This window comes from Nothoprocta perdicaria, unplaced genomic scaffold (assembly GCF_003342845.1).
Source record: "Nothoprocta perdicaria isolate Ctin4 unplaced genomic scaffold, notPer1 scaffold_52, whole genome shotgun sequence".
Taxonomy (NCBI): domain Eukaryota; kingdom Metazoa; phylum Chordata; class Aves; order Tinamiformes; family Tinamidae; genus Nothoprocta; species Nothoprocta perdicaria.
In genome coordinates this window covers 2,596,374-2,614,317 of record NW_020455777.1, presented here as the reverse complement: position 1 = coordinate 2,614,317, position 17,944 = coordinate 2,596,374, and the positions used below count along the sequence as shown (strand labels likewise).

The window sequence follows — 17,944 nt, the reverse complement described above, 5'->3', positions numbered from 1 at the left end:
GAATGAAGTGCCTCATTACCAAGTTTGTATCCGCGCTCCCTGCAGAACGGCTACCATGCCRGCTCCTTTCCATGGCTGTCTGCTCCTGCTTGTCCTGGGCCTTTGTTAACCCTAAGTGATCCTGACATCCAATTCTCCCGCAGACAATCGGGTCCAGCCGGCAGATTTAGTTCACTAGTCAACAGAGACTTTCGGTTGTCATGTTCCTCTGTGGTCTCATTAGCCCTTGCTYGACTGTGATCCGGCCCCTGTTGCCTCCTGAATTAAGTGATGCTACAAACACGCTTTCTTATGCGTTTTATGATGTCTGCTCCTCAAATTATTTTGAGGGAAAAAAACTAAATGCAGGCTGATGGCTATTGAGAAACACCAGGAAAAAACGTGCCACCTCTTTCCTATTTTGTTAGCTTGCAGGTTCTTGGTGAGCTCTCCAGCAAATGACAGAGACGCAGTAGCAGGAGCTGCAACCCCACAAGCTCCCCATGACGCCAAAACTCCAAGCAATGACAGACTGAGTGCTTGGCTGCTAGCATGACACACTTGAAAATATCTAGTACTTATTATTTTATTTTTTTACCATACAGATTTGTACCTGCTTTGTCCCAGCACTGAAATAGCATTACTGGGGAATGGCACTGACTTCAGCCTGTGGAACCTCCTTGGACGGGAGTTTGCAGCTCTGCTCTTTCAAGTCATGAAGTGGGCAGCAATTTTGCAATGTACTTYAGGATACTTAATGTAGTTCTCCTTTAATTACATGAAAGGAGGACTTCTTTTCAGCAGGGAATCTGAAGCCTTTTGGAATTGATTTCTTAAAATTCAAATTTAACTCCTTCAGATACYTGGAGAACTTTGAGAAGATGTGGGCAATGCACATTTTACAGTGATTTGAAAAATCATTTTGCATTAACATAAAAACAGAAATAAGGGATTAAAATCTCTATTTTTTTAAAACAATCACTCTATTCCAAATCATTTAAAGTTTCATTTTTTTCCTGCAAGTTTTAAAATCCCAACAGCAGTGCCTGAAGGATGAAGGTAGGTAGGTATACTCAGAACCCACCATCATTGAAGAGAAAAACAATGTATTTACCTTAAAATGAATGTATTAGCCATGCTTCTAAATAGAAGGTAAACTTTATGTGTAACAATAATACGATGTAAAGAAGTAGTCTGGATATTTTGATTCTAAAAAAAAAGAACACTTAGAAATGTTATTACTTTTAATGAAAAAAAAAAGGCATTTTCTGCTAAACACGTGTAGAAACCTCTGACAGTGCAGTGAATTAGTAGAAAACTATAGAAGAATCTCACCAACCAGGAGGCTGGGAGGAAAAATTATGAAAACAAAAGACACTGCAATTACAGAAGCAAAAAAAAAAAAAAAAAAAAAAAAANGAAAAGAAAAAAGTTTATTTTCAACTCCATGCATTTTCATGTCTGGGCTCTTATCTGATTTCTTCTGCTTAATTGTTATTTGGAACAGTGCCGTGGAAGACACGACTGCTGCCTCTCCTCTCAATTTGGAAAGTGTGGCAAAGCAGCTCTATTCAGCTTCAGAGCAGTGCACATAATTGGAGCCCTAGTTCGCCAGCATGAAAGGAGGTGCTGTGCCTTTGATTAGAGCTACCACCGCTCCGTGGTGTTTATCTCAAGTGTTATTTCTGTCTTCAGTGTCCAGCGTGCCAAATTAACATTTTACAAAGCTTCCCAATGAGCTTCCACGTCTTGGCTACTGCTCAGCCTCGCCTGGTGTGGAGCCTGATGTCATGCCCTGCCCTTATTTTAAATGGGACTCTGGCCATGTTTAAAGACGTGAGATGATGAAATTTTTCTCTCTTATAAAACCTGCAAATGACATAGAAATATGTGTATATTTCCAAAGCTGAGAGGTAAGAAGCCCTAAGCCTAGCTGCAATTAGGCAGTGCCAGGACTAACAGTTTGACACCGCATAAGACAAGGGAGACAAACCAGAACGTGGCACCACATGGGTCTAAGTTGCATTTAGGGCACGCATGGGCACCAGCCACAGCAGAACATGGGTTGTTAGCAAAGAAACACTTATCCATGGGGCCAAAAAGAGTATTTTCTAGGGTGTTTTACTCAAAAAGAAACGTTTCTTCTAACTTTAAACCATGTGCAGAGAAGGTATTACAATATATAGCAACTAGTGCTCTGCATCTGGCTGCATTTCACACATCAGTGCCCAACATTGTTATTCTCACTTCTTTTTTTAATGGAATCAAGTGCCCTGTCTACTAAATAAGGGCTTTCTAAATTTATGTTATTTATTGCTTCAGAGGGGGAGGAGGAAGAATTTCCTAGCAGAGTAAAAATAAACTGGACATTATCAGCCAGAAAAAATACCAACAGTAACTGATAGAAAGTGTTTCATTTAATATAAAATGTAAATTATTCAGAACTGCAGATAATGAGTGAAATCATGAATAAAAGTTCACCAGAAAACACTCGATTAAAAACAGATTAATGACACACAAGTGAATGGCTACACAAAAAAGTAAAACAAACAACACAGTTTGATAAAAAATAAATTTCATTTAGACAAAAGAGAGTGTATTTGGCAATACTGCTGCCAAAGCAGCCAGAAAGTCTAACATTGCACATTCATTATATACATAAAACCCTCATCTACAAACAGCAATGGCTACACTTTGCAATACTTACTTTGATTGGTAAGCATCAGGAATCCACTGAAGTCAATTTAGTTGCATAGGTTTGTACTCAACAATTTGCTCAAAAGCTGCAAAATGCAGTCCAAGTGAGTATCTGATGTGAGGAAAATATTTTTACATAGCTTACTTTGTCAGGTACACTGTAGTGTTAGACTTCCTTTGGAATGTCACCATTCTGAACACTGCTTTAATTGATGTGCAACAAATTTTGAACCGCTAATTTAATAACTTCTGTCGTGGCTGGGCTTCTTTTGTTGTAGCTGACACTTTTCGACTCAATTCCCTGCTCACAATGGATTGGTCTGCAGATTTCACACTTCCCATCCTCATCAGAACTCAACTGAAATGCCTGCTTAGCTTACGCTAGGGGGCTAAACAGATCTTAAATTCTTTCAAATTGCCTTTGTCAGCAGAGTTGTCAGGGAATACCTGTCCAAACAAATTTCAGATTTTACAGGTTCAGCGAGGAGTTCAATAATTGAGTTCTGTTGATTTCGAGGAAATGAGGCGGCTCTAGGGGGTGGAAATTATTCTGAAATGGCCATCCACCCTTGGTAAGTCACAACTGGCACCTTTTCTTAATTTCTCATTTCTTYTTTTTTTCTTTTTTTTGGGGAGGGGGCTTTTATTTCTTGATAACCGCAGAAGGGAGATCATAATTGCAACATTCAGATCTGGTTTTGTGCATATGAATGTGAATGTCACACCAATGTCTGGAATTAAATTATGGCTACACATCATAGCATTCAGGTTCAAAGGCAATATTTGCCTTTCCATTTGTGCTGGAGTTTGAGCCTCTCCCTGCTCTTTTCTTCTTCTTCAATTCCACCCCATGGGCTGTAGGTTCATTTTCAACACCATTAGCTGTTATTGATGATACAGGAGTATCAAGACCCATTAAGTTGCTCTGATCTTCTGTCTCATTCTTCTGTATCCTTTTCTTCTTTTTCTTTGTACCTCTAGAGGAAGGTGGAAATAAAAACAGCAAAAGAAACACATGAAGTTAATTCAAGTTTAGAGCTTTTTCCACCCACACCTGACATGTTAAAACAATTGCTTGCCTGTCCCTCTTGAGCACAATGCTGAAACAGCTATAAAAATTACTGTTCTATTGCAGAACAAAAACAGAAAAAAAATGAGGACAAAATATAAGAGACCATTCCAAATCCATTAGTCTGCCTTTCAGTGCATGTCCTTGTGCTGCTTGATAAATAACTGCCCATGTTCTTAAATATCAGCTGAAGCCTTGATTAATAATCAGCAGATGTAATAAAAAATTACCAACCTCATCTCATAAAAGTCACTGCACTTTGTTTTTTCTAAGCTCAAACGCCAACATTCTTAAAACTGGAGAGAGATTTCTGATTTATTTATTCAACTACTGTAATAAAGTCAGACAGGTAGAGTGGAACACACTAATCTGCTCATTTTAACTTACCTGAAGTAGGACACATTTATGAATCAGAAGCCAATTTAACATCAATATATGCTCATCACACTTCATACAATACCAAAAGCAACAATGCAGCCCACATCCTCTTTACCTTTCCCAGTTAGTGCCATTTAAAAATGGGATTAGACTGGTATTGTTGCTGATGCCAGGGATAATGAACAGTTCACACCACTTCTACCATGAATTCCCATTCTTAGCAGAAGTTGTAACTTTATTAAATGTGAATAAGCAGTAGTTCKTAGAGTGCAATCTTTCAAGGACAAGTGCTGTCACTGTTTAAAATATGTTCTGGCCAAAGCACAAACAGGTCTGGGTTTGGAAGACTACGATAATAATGAAGTAAGTGCCGTTACCCCAAAAATGTTGATGCAAGAACCAAGAACTCTAGTGATATTGTTCAAATGTAGTAAAATTTTACAGATGAAACCCTTTATGCATCAGCATTATTAATGGAATTACTATAGGAATTAGTAGTAACAAGAATAGCTATTTGCCTATTTTTTTTTTTTTTTAAGAAATAAACTGTGTATTCTTGAAATATGGAAATTGCTGCAGCTCTAGTAGTGGAACATCCCCAAAAAACAGTTCTGGAGTTGAAGATCCTCTGCTTTAGGATTTCTGGAATCATTTGAGAAGTACAGCTGTCTGAGGAAAGCAGGGCACGGAAACATAATTAAAGAGTAATTTATGTTCCAATCTACCAAACTATGCATGTAGCTGGGCCTAATGCATAATCATTTGTAAATTTACAGAGTGAGTTCTCCCTAGCATAGCTCAACAAAACTGTACCATGAAAATATATCTGAGGAGATTTTGTCTGTACTGACAAATGAGATCTAATCATTAATATCAGAAAGGTGATGTTAATATGCATGTTTTCAGTATTAAACCTCACCTACTCAAARTCTGAATAGTAGTTTTCATCTTTTTATGATTTTGAGTATCATTTGTGGTGATACTCAAGCCTCCTTAGACAAAACCTTAGTTCACATAGCATCTAAGACATGGACATTCCCCTACTTTTTCTAAAAACTGGAGAAGATAGATTAACTCTTCTGAAGGGTGAGTATGCCATAAGGTCTTGCAGTTCTCTCTATTTTGCAGGAAATGTTGCAGCCATAATGAGTGCTATTTTAATAGGTAAAATAGCAAGCATTCATCTTCAGGCTCAAAGCAAGGTATAATGAGTTGTGCAGTTGCTAAAGTAGTTTCACTTCTCCATAATGAAACTCTGTACTTGGCAATTACATCTCACTTGACTTTTCAAAAATTTATTTACTGCATAATTAGCATGTGACACAAGTATTGAGTGCATTTCCACAGAAAATAGGAAGAAAATTAAAGTTTTAGGCGAAGCAAGTATTTAAGTACAGATGAGACTGTATCTCAAGTCAYGTGATGCTGCTAATGGATGCTAAAATAGAAACCTTTTCCAGTTAAAAACTTCCTATTTGCAAGCACATTGTTTTCTAGGATATTTCAAGACTCACTAATTGCGGCAAACAAGAAAAGGTTTTAGATAAAAAGAAGTGAGAAACTTAATGATGTATCTGCAGGCATTATTCTAAAATGTTTTACTATGTAATCTGCACTGTACAGATAACTGTGCAGAAGATGCATAGAAGATGCTCCTCTCAGCTTTCTGAATAAGGCAAAATCTCTTCTGAAATAGCTTTATATGTGCAGTCACTGCACCTAAAATCACACAGATGAATGGATCCCATTTTACTGTGCTCTAGATCGTGGAATAACTCAAAAAGTCTATGCCTGCAGATCCGAGTTTTAGATCAGGACCTGCATTATCTTAAAAATTCAGTGAAAGCAGCTGTCTCTTTGCTCCACAGAGAGTCAAATCATGATGAAAGAAAAACAGAAGCAACAAAAATGTAACCTCTAGAATATCCTGGAGCATGGAAGAAAAACACAGCATATTGCTGACACACTATGATATACTGACATAGCCCCTGCATTTCAAATTGGCTCTCTCCTGCCTAGGCACAGTGTCCCACCACTGCAGCAGACACTGCCTTAGGCTCTCCCTCACTGCTAAGCACCGAAATGACTTGGTACCCTGAGGCGTGCCCACCTTGTACACAGCAGGGRCATGAAGCATGATGTTCATGTTTAGATGGCCACGTCCGTGGTGTTCCYACTGCTCAGGAGGAGGGAGTACATTCCAGGTGCCTTTTTTGATCTTGCAAGTGAAAAGGSTTTTGGCCTTTGCATATTCAGCATGCCAGTTCAGCTTAGTGTAACTCAGGTTAGTTTCCATCAAAACAAGTACTTTGTATTTCATAACACTCAAGATAAAAAGAATTTAATCAAATTTAAGTAATTCAACATTTTAAATTTGTGGTCCCACATTCTTCAGTAGTTACCCAGGAAAGGTCAAGCAAGAGAAGTTTTTGCTTAGGTTCCACAAATGCAGTTGAATCATATAAAATTTTGGATCCTGTCTTTTGACAGGCTGTATTAACTGTTACAGTAATTCCACTGCAGCACATTTTGTTTCTTAATGTAAATTCTATTAGAATATTTCAGCCCTGACTTCTGTCAGTTTGCAGTTTACAATCTCTTCCTCCTCAAACTTGCATGTTAAGCCCCCGACTCACATTCATTTTCAAATGCAGATATGGCTTGAGATAGAAAATTAGGATCTAAAAAAAATGTTGAAACTAGGCATCTGTAGGCAGGACCAGTCTGGAAAATGATCAGTGAAATAACTTTGTTTAGATGACAGATGCCTATACTGGCAAACAAAAGAAYTTCCACTTGTATTTTTCGAATAAAAATGGTTGCAACAAGCTAAAGATGTCGTGAAGTTCACGTTCAAAATGCTGAGATGTTATCTGCTTCCAATTTTCACAACAGGAATACACAAATTTTAAAAAATACAAGCGTCGCCATCAAAGATGTCATAACTTGCTCATCTTCTCTGTACGTGACACTCTTTCAACTTAGCTTAATTCATTTTTAGAAAGTGCAAAAGTAGTTTCCAGGTTGTAGCACTAAATATTAAWACAGAGCTAAGGGATGCCACAGGGCAAACCAGTATCTCTAGACTACACTTTTGATTCTCTTTGGGGTGTGTGTGTGTGTGTGTGCACACACACATGTGAGTGTGTGTATGTACCTATACATATAAACCAGTATTTCCTTCACGCTGGGTGTCAAACAATCCCTTTGAATAATTATCCTGAAGCTAATTTCTTGTTCTGCTTGCTAAAACAAAGTATATCCCCCAACATTTCTCACATTTTCTAACCAGCACTTGCAGAAATAACACTGCAAATGGTTTAAATATTTCTTGCTTACTGTGTTGCTGCAGGTGAGGCTGTTTCTGTGTTACACTCTGAGATAAATTTCAGGTCTTCTGACCTAGTGATGACTGGTGACATCTGTTTAAAAAAAAAAAAAAGAAAGAAAAAGAAAAAGCAGGAAGGTAAGAAGACAGACAGACAATGGGGCCAACACATGTACATTGAAAACCCACCAGCTTCCTGAATAAGGAGAGAATATACCTCGTTTGAAAAAGAATGTCTATCAGCCATGAAATGTTAACTCCTATGCGGTTAAAAACAAGGAAACAGCACTCCTGCTTTAAAAAAAAAAAAAAAAAAAAAAAAAAAAACCATGCTACTTGCAAATACAAGGCAGTTTTCAGGTGTAGGTAAAAACAAGAGGTTATGAATCTGCTTGAAATATGCTTAAAATACACAGGCTGTCTCAAAATAAAGCTATTTGTGCTACTGAATGAACAAATAGGGCATGACAAAAAGCCATTTTATTGCAAAGTTTTACTGACTGCAATAGGAAACATACCTATTTCTCTCAACTAATCTAACCCTGCAAGTTTTATTCAAACGTGTTTCAAAACTCTCCAGGCTACTCATAATTCCAGGCTCAAAAGTACAAACTGACAGCATTTCAAAAGTGAGTATAATTCTCTAGTTTCCAGTATAATTAGTGGGTTCATACCAATTTGCCTTTTAAAAACACGGACCCTTTCTAATACTAACAGGACTGCAAGGGTTCCCCTAAAGAAATGGGGAGCGGCCTTCCTGAGTTTACTGCCTTTAGGGACAGGCTGTTTGCTCTGCCTTCTCCTAACCAGCCTGCTCACAAATGCTCACTACGGTTTCSTTTTCACAGAGGTGAGAAGCCAACACAGTTGACAGATCTGCTGTCTCACTCAGAAGCTCTCTGGAATCCCGTCTACGCTACTCATACAGTCTTGAACATCCCCACAACCAACTGGAGAAGCTGTGGAAAGGAGCCAGAAGACTCTGGTTTCAGAGCTAGGTCCAAAATTAAACAGTTTTTTTTCCTTCTCCTCTGTTTCAGGTTGACAGGACTACTACATTCTGTATGTGTCTGTCTGGCATGGCACATGTAAGAGAAAAGCAGAAGTCATATGCAGGCGGCATCGTAAGCGTGGGGACCGGCTCCTAGGAAGATCCTGGGAAGCTGCAGAAAAGGTCACTGTCAGGATACTGGAGCTCTAGGCCAGAGAAGAGAGGGGGAGATTAGATCTGGTACTTTCCAAAAAAGTAAGATCTTTTTTCCAYGGAGCAAAGGAGAAGGATGGGCTTGAAACTAACTCAGCTCTCAAAAAACCATAAATGTTGCCAAAGGTATAAGACWGTTAGTTCAGTTTCAGAATTATAGCCAGCCTAAAGCCAAGCCCATTATTTTTTTTTTTTTTTCCTTATTTTCTCAAATAGGTCTTGTGCTAAAAAAGATTAGTCTATCCAGGTCTGCCATGCACAGAGATATTCATCTGCTTGYAAATGAGATGTTTAATAATCTGATATCACCCTACATTGCTGCAGGAAATGGCCAGTTATTGACATCGCTGTCTCCAAAATCCCCGTTACAACTCAGCAGTATTAAGGACTATCATTCAGAAGCTCTGAAGTGCCTTATAGCTGCTAAAAGCAGTAATTATAAAACCAATGAAAATTTTCTGAAAGCAACACAGAAATGGGAGGGAAAAAAAGACAGTTCTTGACCCTCTAGTTTCCTAACTATTCATTTCATGTTGTGCGGCCTGGCAGGGAGGGGACAGCATTGCCCTGCCATATGGAACTTATAAAAGCTTTTTATAAAAACTTYTATGAACAAAGTTTTATAAAAACTTTTAATGAACAAAACTTAAAATTCCTTTGTCAACAAGTAGTGCCCAATTTTAATCCAGGGTCAAGTGAGGTAATTGCCTTGCACACATAAATTAAACGTAGATTGGAAACTGATCTCTTACGTCCCAAAGCTTTCTAAGCTTTAAACAGATACAATTTAATCACTTTCTGAAATTCAGGATGGAATTAATAAAAAAAGGCAATATTATTGTTTGTATGGAATTCTTACTTTATTATTATTTTCCTGCTTCCTTATTTTACMAGTTGAATATTATTTTACTGATGACTTAAAGGGAACAGGAACAAGCTCCRAATGACTTCCTGCAGTTTTATAAGCACATTGTTCACAAGAACCATGTTCAAACATTAGYCATTAGAATAATTCTGCTGAAATAACACAGTTCACTGGATTGGTTTAGACAAAAATCACAGTTTTAGAATAAAACAAGGTTACAGAAAATCTCCATTTACACACAAAATCTTTATTCATACAGTAATATTAATCAAGYAGTTTTATGTGATGAAATAATGCTGAATTAGACTTGTCACTTTCCTTTTTGAGCTAATATAACTTTTAAAAATAACCTTGATAATCGAATCTCTGCATTGTACTGATACTGTAACCAAGCACAGACCTTTCCAAAGCACATTCTGGTAGAACCCTCCTCAATGTGGGAGGATGTGGAGGATTACAGAAAATTGACATCTTGTATCAAAAATGGACTGAGTTTTAAAATACTTTCATATACTTCAGTATCTGTACACAGAAAATCATCCCTGTTTTATAGGTAAGAGATTAAACTATGACAATTAAGCAACTAAGGAAAAAAAAAAAAAAAGAATTGAAGGCACAAAAGTATTTCAGTTCCTGAACCTGTCAACAGAATCCGCAGCCATAAATTAGGAACTTAACCCTCCCTATGCAATGCACGGAAAAAATCAAATGCATCAGAATGCACAACATGGCAAAACCTGAAGCAGAGTCATCCAAACGTAATATCAAAGATGACTTTTCCTCTTAAACCTAGATTTTTGGCAGTACTTTCTTCTAGGCYGTGAAAAGTTACCTCGAAGACTGAAGATCTGGAGAGGCACCTGCCAGGTTAAGAAGTAGATGGACAGAATGGAACAGTGCAATTTGAAAGGACTTCCTTCCTCCACTAAAGTGATTCAATCCCTGAGTAGAAATGCCCTTACTACATCATCTACTGTGTGCAGGGAACTTTCCCAAAGCAGCTATTGCTACACATCTTGATTTAATTAAAGATTCATTGGATCAGAGAGAGCAAGAATCAACACGCCCGTTTTCAGCCGAGTCTTTACGACATTAAACACTTTCTGTATTAAGTTCACATTTTGTTTTGTACCAAATAGTCCCTGGTTCAAATGACTTAATGCCAATATACCTTTGCTCCCCCCAACTCTGTTGATGTCTTCTGTCAAAACTGCTCTCATGAGTCAAGTTTGGGAGAGATGCCATGGCACCACACCCCGCTCATTACCCTTCCCTCTTCCTGTTCCGTCCCCCTCCACAATGGACATCTGGCGRGAAGCCTGGCGAGGGAATCTCATAGATTTCTTTTCCTCTGATCTCCCTATCTGAAATGCACTTACTTTTTTAAGTTCTCTAATGTTYTAAAAGTACAAATCTATCTGAATCTGGGACACTTTATGTCCCTTTATGTCTAATACTACTAATTCAGTTCTGAGTATGTAGCAGAACTAGGGCTCTATATACAAGAGAAATGAATCTGATTCCTTGATGTAAAAAGAAATTAACCCACTGAAACATTCAGGACTAAGCTGACACTCACTAGTTTWTTTCATCCATGAATGCTAGATAGAACAAACAGGCTGAGAGAGAATTTGCCTTCTCCTTTGAAAATACAGAATTCTGGGCTTGTCAAGGACAATGAGGAGAGCACGAAGGAAGACTCGTGGATGAAATCCATAATCTTGGCTAACATTGCTGAATGCTGACACATACTGCACCTTAGAAATCCAACCAACTGGAAGACTGTGTGAGAGGGAGTAAAAAGAGGAGGAAGAGTGGAGACAAGAAACTTCAGACTGAAGTACTATGGCTTAGAACAGTTGCTTTCAGTCTCAAAGTCTTTACCTCTGGGAATTTATCTGTGGTTACAGATTTGCATTAAAATTTGCATAAAAATAGTTCAATCCTGCTCAGAAACAGGCTGTTAGGGCTCAAGGAAAAAAAAACAATGGGGAAGAGAGAAAGCTTGTCCCCAAGAGCCATCTTAATGATGAGGAAGCTCCTCAATAATATTTTGAGTTCTGCTTCAATAACTCAGTGGCTCAGCCTAATTTTTGTTATCTTTAATTATATCATTTGAATTTCAGTCATTTACAGTGAATGGCTATTGAAGACATATCATTTTTGCCATTTTTCCCCCTATCTAATAGTGATTTGMTCTTAAACCAGATGTCATTTCGTTCCATGACACATAATACTACAGACACAGGTACTAAGACTTATGAGACAGAACTCATTGCAGGAACTGCAGCAACTAGTTTGGGAATAACAGAAGGAAGAATTGCCAGTTTACAAATAAAGTAGCAATGTACATGCTTAATACAGGGTAATTCAACATGAAGAGTAAAAACTCCACTTCAAAAGGAAAATAAATATCCAAAGCCAGAAAACTGCAGATCCCAAACTTAAAGGTGGTATATGCTAAGGCCAGATAACATTTAAGGAAAATAGGCTGTTTTTTCTAGATGGTAATGTAGCAACTTTTCCTTGAGAAGAGGGGTTTCTTCCAGAACTGAAGTACTTACTATTTCAAGAAAATGATTTGCAAAGAGGTATATATTTTTAATGTCTGTTTGTATGGGAAGACTACAATCAGGCTTTGATTCTAGAAAAGCAAAGTTTCTTTCAAGCCCATGAGGTGCCAATGCCTTTAGAAGAACAAATCTTTAATCACACTAGGGAAGAATGAACCCTAGAATAATAAACTTCACCATAATAGACTCTCATTGAACTGACTGTCTTGGGATAACTACATTTTTGTGGGTCCGTAACCTTTCAGAGCCTTCAAAATAAATGAACATAGTTGCAACATGTTAAAAGGCTTTAACTCATTTAATTTATTTGAATTCCATCATATTAATCCTATCATGTTTACCTCATATATATTCTCATATCTCCCTAGTCCTTGCGTTTCCTAATAGATATTCATTCACTGAGGTATTTCCCAGCAACATGAAGAAAGGCACTTATAAAAGAGAAAACAGAAACTGCACAACCTACAGAATTAACGTGCTTGGTAAAATTACTAGGAAAAAAAAATCTAGTTAGCATTTTAAAAAGTATTTTTCAGTAGGTTTTATAAGCTTAATATGCTTAATATGCTTAATAAATTAATTCTGAGCTCAGAAAATATTCATAAGCCCAGGGACGAAGCCTCAGTAGCTCAGCAGCTCAGTTTTTCATACATGTTAGGCTAAGACTTCAGAAAGTTCCTGACAATAACCTACCCTGGAGAAAGGAAGGAGAGAACTTGAACATAACGACAATCCCAGTCTTTGGTTAAATACATGTAGAATCAACTCTTGGTGATCTCTGGCAAGATTATCCACATTGTGMAATAATAATGTAGTTCTAGAAACTATCCCTTTTCTTCATGACTACAACCTCATTATCTACTTCAGCTTCACTTTTTTTTCAAGCATAAATGTACCAGAAAAGAGTATCTTACACCCTTTACAAACATTTTATATTACCATGTTTTTTTTTTTTTTTTTTTCCCACTGTTTCTTCCCACTGTTTTCATATAATGAAGAACTGACCTTCTTACCATTTGGAATCCAATGAGATGCATTTTAAATGCTGACCATTAAGCTGACCAAATGCTGACCCTTAATTATAAAGCAGAGTCACAAGAACTCAGAGATAGCAGAACATCTTTGGCCAAATAAGTAAAATTTTGCCTAACTCATGTGCTAGTTTCTAACAGCAACGTGTCTGAATTCCTGCCTTTTCTGCCTCCAATTTGAGGAACTTGCAGACAGCAGTTTCCTGAAGCAGCCAGGTGGTGGGTCTGGCCCTACCTCTTGGGATTCCGCATGTGCTCAATGAGAACTTCACGCCACGAAATTTCTATTGGCAGTTTAGACATGTGTTGTAATTAAAGATGATTATGACATAACTTTGTGGTTCAGAAGTTAAGTAACTCACAAGGCAGGAAAACAAAGTTTGCATAAAATTATTATGTTATGAATACGAAGCTCATGGTAGAAATCATTTTTGAAACAGGTTCTTTGAATGAAAACAGAACGATCCACATTTGCAAGGATTAATACTGAATTCCAAGTATTATGTGTCCTTCTAATGCAAACAACTCCATTTTATTCACTCATCAGAAAATTCTGAGGATTAGCCAGCTAATTCCCTATTTATAATATTTGCAGCCAGGGAAAATTATTTCTAGATAAGACTACAGGGAATTTTTAGCGATTCAAATTGTATTATTATTTATCTACATTTTAAGCGCCTTGTTCAGTCTAGTGTGGTGTCATAACCTCATGAATAACTTCTATTTTTTTTTTACATTTATGTTATTTTTTCAGTCTCAACACATCTAAACATTCATGTATTTCACAAAAAAAAAAAAAAAAAAAAAAAAAAAAAAAACCACCAGCATACAGCAGATCCAGAAGTAATTGTTTGGAGAAGCAAAATGCTTTTTGTGTTTAAAAAAAAAAGTTAAAAAAGACTATATTTTCCTGTCTGTAGGTAAAAATTTAAGCAAAAAGTTAATGCATTATTCAATAAATATTTTTGGATTTTTAAAGAAAGCCATGTATTTTCTGTCAGAGCAGAAATAAACACAAGATATTTCAAACTGAAGATTTTCCCTATTTCCCATKTTAAAAAAAAAAGTATTTCTTTTGGTCGGCTCTAAAACTAATATATTTTGCAAAGTTCACAAAAAAAAAAAAATGGAAGGGATAGGAAAGCAACGTTGCTCTATCATTGCTGCAACACAGGAACTGCCATAACTGATGAGCCCCCACAGCGGCCCTCCTCGCAGCTTTGCCTTGGAAGTATCTGCTATTGCCTGGAGCCAAAGCACTGCAGAACTGCCCTGGGCTACAACAAACAGCTGAACAACAATGTGTTTCATTTTATTCATTAATACTATTAGTAGTATTAAGTGGCATCTATAAAACCATTAGGCTTAAGCCATGCCACGTCTTGCCCAGGGATTTGATTCATTTGCTGGAGCTTCAACTCTCTCCCTGTGTGAAGTGATACCAGCGCCTCTGTGAAGGGAAAACCGGCGAGATTTGTTTGCCAGGCGTTTGGGTGCTGCTGCTGGAGCCTCAGCCACTACCTCGGCCTAAAATTTGTATTTAAAAAATTAATCCCTGAGCACGTAGGTGTCTTGTGGTAGCAAGTTCACCAGGTTAACTAAGCATGGTGTAAACAAATACTTCCTTCTACGGATATTAGATGCATTCATTTTCAGTCTAATGTTCTCTTGGCACTCTCTCTACACTATATATTAGTTTATATACATTGTTTCTTCTTTCCCTGTTTGTTTTTTTCAGTGTATCTTGTAGCATTTTTCSAGGACTTCAAAAACTTTCATTACTTTGTTTCTGAGCCCCTTATCATTTTGCAGTGCCCTTGGATGAAGTCCAAAATAAAAAGTGAAATCCTTTATCAATATGATATCTAAAGCAGTATCAAAAAGCAATAGATTGAATATCTATTTGTTTTCGGGCTATTACTGAGTACTTTAATAATTTCATCTTTGGAATTTCTTTATGTACCAAATAATCTTTACTATAAAATTCAAAGCAACATTAGCAATTTAGTCAATTTAATTCAAAGAGCCAGTAGTACTGTATTAGAGAAACTTTCCCTGAAATATTGCTGAAATGAAGTGTTATCAAAAGTGTTACTGGTAATTCAGAAACTRCTGTTAGAAAAGTAATTTAAACTAATCTATTGAATATGACCTCTCTATTCACCTATATAAAAAAAGTTAGATAAGACATGTGAATTGAAGTGTTTTTGTGTAACCTTGAATATTACAATATATATTTTGTGTTAAAGCTTAGATAAATTATCTGAACAGAAAAAATAGTAACTAAGTCACACAGCAGTCAAGTCCTGCACATCAGACAAAATACAAAATCACARAAATTAGAAAACACATGGAGAAGTCATTTGAAAGAATTTTGAAAAAAAATAAATAATGTTAGTGATATTTGACTAACTGAATAGCTGTGGAAAGCATGAAGAGGACCACAAACATTTGAATAATTCTTACAGGCTGTTGTTGGACTTGCTTCTATGACTTTCTTTGCCTGCAAAACATCCTATGGTTTGAGACAACCATTCTGATTTTGCAGGAGGGGAACATTAGCTTTGCAAAGTTTCTAATCCCCGTTTGTCTGGAGAAGTGAGAGTTGTGCATTCTGCTYTGCACATTGCTGTATCCCTAAATATCTGGAAGAAAAAAAAATCAACCCCTTTTCCCCTCCCCTCCTCATATACAGGACATTTGCTCTACCTGACTAAAGCCCCGCTGCAGTTTCTTTTTTTCTCCTGCATATGCTGCAATCTGATGCCTAACTGATGTTGTGGAAGCAGGAATGTCTCATAAACATACCATATAGTATGTGRTATTTATATACCACCACCACCACAATAGAATAAACAATTGTCATGCAATGTGTGCATGCTGTGGTATAGTAGTGAGATGCAGACACAGTCAACACAAAAGCCTTGCTGAGCACCAACAGGGGAGCATATGGACACCGGCTGGTAAACACACCAGATTTATTTAGTGAGAACTTGTTTTAAYGATAAAAATAACTAACTAAACAGACAACATCTAGAYGTCCTATTTCAATAATGTATTATGTATTACCCACGAAAAATAATTACATTAGGCATTAAGAAAAAGGGGTGGAGACAACAACAACAAAACTCATACTTTTTACGTTCAAGTTTCTTGGTATCTCTTCACTCTGCTCCTCCAAACCAGATAGTATATCCTCCTGAACAACCCACAGGAAGGGTGCTATCATTCATCAGAGGACCATCAGTAGCTTTAAACAGAAACATTCATTGCCAAGTAAGTGGGTTCCGAGGCAGCACATTGCATAGCCTGGTTATGAGACTTTGTCATCACACAGTGTATTTAAATAGCAAATTATTACATGGACTAACAAACTCTCCAGAGAAAAACAATCAAATTTGTGTTAGCAACTTAATGCATAAGGACACTTTAATGAAGAAAATTTGCAGAACTTGTGGGCACTGCATGTTCCAAGACTGACATTTGAGCATCAGAAAGTATATCTGTTTTTGACAAATCCATGCTATTGCTTCAGCAGCTATTTAACCCAGGTAGCTGTGAGAGATGCTTCTGTCAACCTTAGAATCAGAGAGCATTGCTACACATTTCAATGGTGCAAGAGTGAATGAGTATTTGATTAGCACATATCAAAATAGTTAGATYCACAGAAAAATATACATTAGCCATCATCTGAAAATATACCTGCTTGCCTGGAATGAGGTCTAGACATTAGAAATTTGAAAAAAGAAGAAAAGAAGGGAAAAGTACTGTATTTTATACATAGAGTACTCTACTATTTACAGAATCCCTTCTTCACAATTAATTACCTTACGCAGTGGTGGAGAGCCTTCCTCTGCTTCTGTTTGTTCCTGAGGTAGGAGAGGAGCAGTATCTGGTACTGATCCTGAAGGCTGGTCTTCATATTCTTCTGAAAATATGGTCCATAATTCATCATTGTGCACACCATTAAAGATTTATAAAAGTGTCTGTGTATTATGATCTAGATGACACTGGGATTGAACTAAAACTAGTTAAAAAGGCTTGAAGTCAAATTTTGTATGATAATTTATCAGAATTTCCCTATTAGCTGTTTCATTTATACTAGTAAGCTTACCTCTAGTAAGCTTACCTCTAACTTTGCAGGCAATTACATTACAATTACATTACAATTACATTACAATTAATCAATATAAATAGCAATAAAATTGAAGCTTATCAAACATTTCATGGACACTTCTTTCTATTGAATAACAGAATTTCTATTGAATAATAGAATATGTAACAGGACATTCACTGACTGAAATAAAATATACATTGTGGGTTTTTTGCATAGTTGGCCAACTGTCTCAAACTTTTTTTTTTTTTTTTTTTTTTTTTTAAGTCTTCTCAAGGACAGGCCTTCACTGAAGACTGTTCCTACAAGCTGCCCTCTGGCTCACTTTGCAAGTTTTGCAAGGTGGAGAGGAAGGAGAAAATGTACAGGATACATGAGGGGAGGACAGTACAGAAAGCATTTAAGCTTATTTCAAATAGCTTCATCAAGTTCACACAATATTGTGTCCAAGCTTTTCAGAGAAGAGGCAGAAACACTAAGCTGTTCACTTGGAAGACGGAGGGAGGAAGTAGAAAATGGGGGAAAACATCTTGAGAAATGTTGGGTTAAGAGATTTCTAAACACCAGTATAATTGATAGTTTAGAAAGCGCATGAATTTCCTGTAGCATGAGACCACATACTGTGTCTATAAATTGAATATTCAGAACTGGCATGACACTGAGGATTAGTACATTCATTGACTCAGTAGAATACTTCCTGTATTAT

General features: G+C 37.0%; 1 protein-coding gene across 1 annotated transcript in view; it reads right to left on the bottom strand.

Moving 5' to 3' along the window:
- Positions 1-3,385: 3,385 nt before the first annotated feature.
- Positions 3,386-17,944, bottom strand: part of AHI1 (Abelson helper integration site 1) — a 79,360-nt gene continuing 64,801 nt past the window's right edge. Inside the window, exons 22-24 of the mRNA XM_026048222.1 lie at positions 16,952-17,052; positions 7,463-7,545; positions 3,386-3,653 (exon numbers count right to left, since the gene is read on the bottom strand). Coding sequence (XP_025904007.1) covers positions 3,425-3,653; positions 7,463-7,545; positions 16,952-17,052 — 413 coding nt within the window. The 3' untranslated portion in view covers positions 3,386-3,424. The remainder of the gene's footprint in view (positions 3,654-7,462; positions 7,546-16,951; positions 17,053-17,944) is intronic.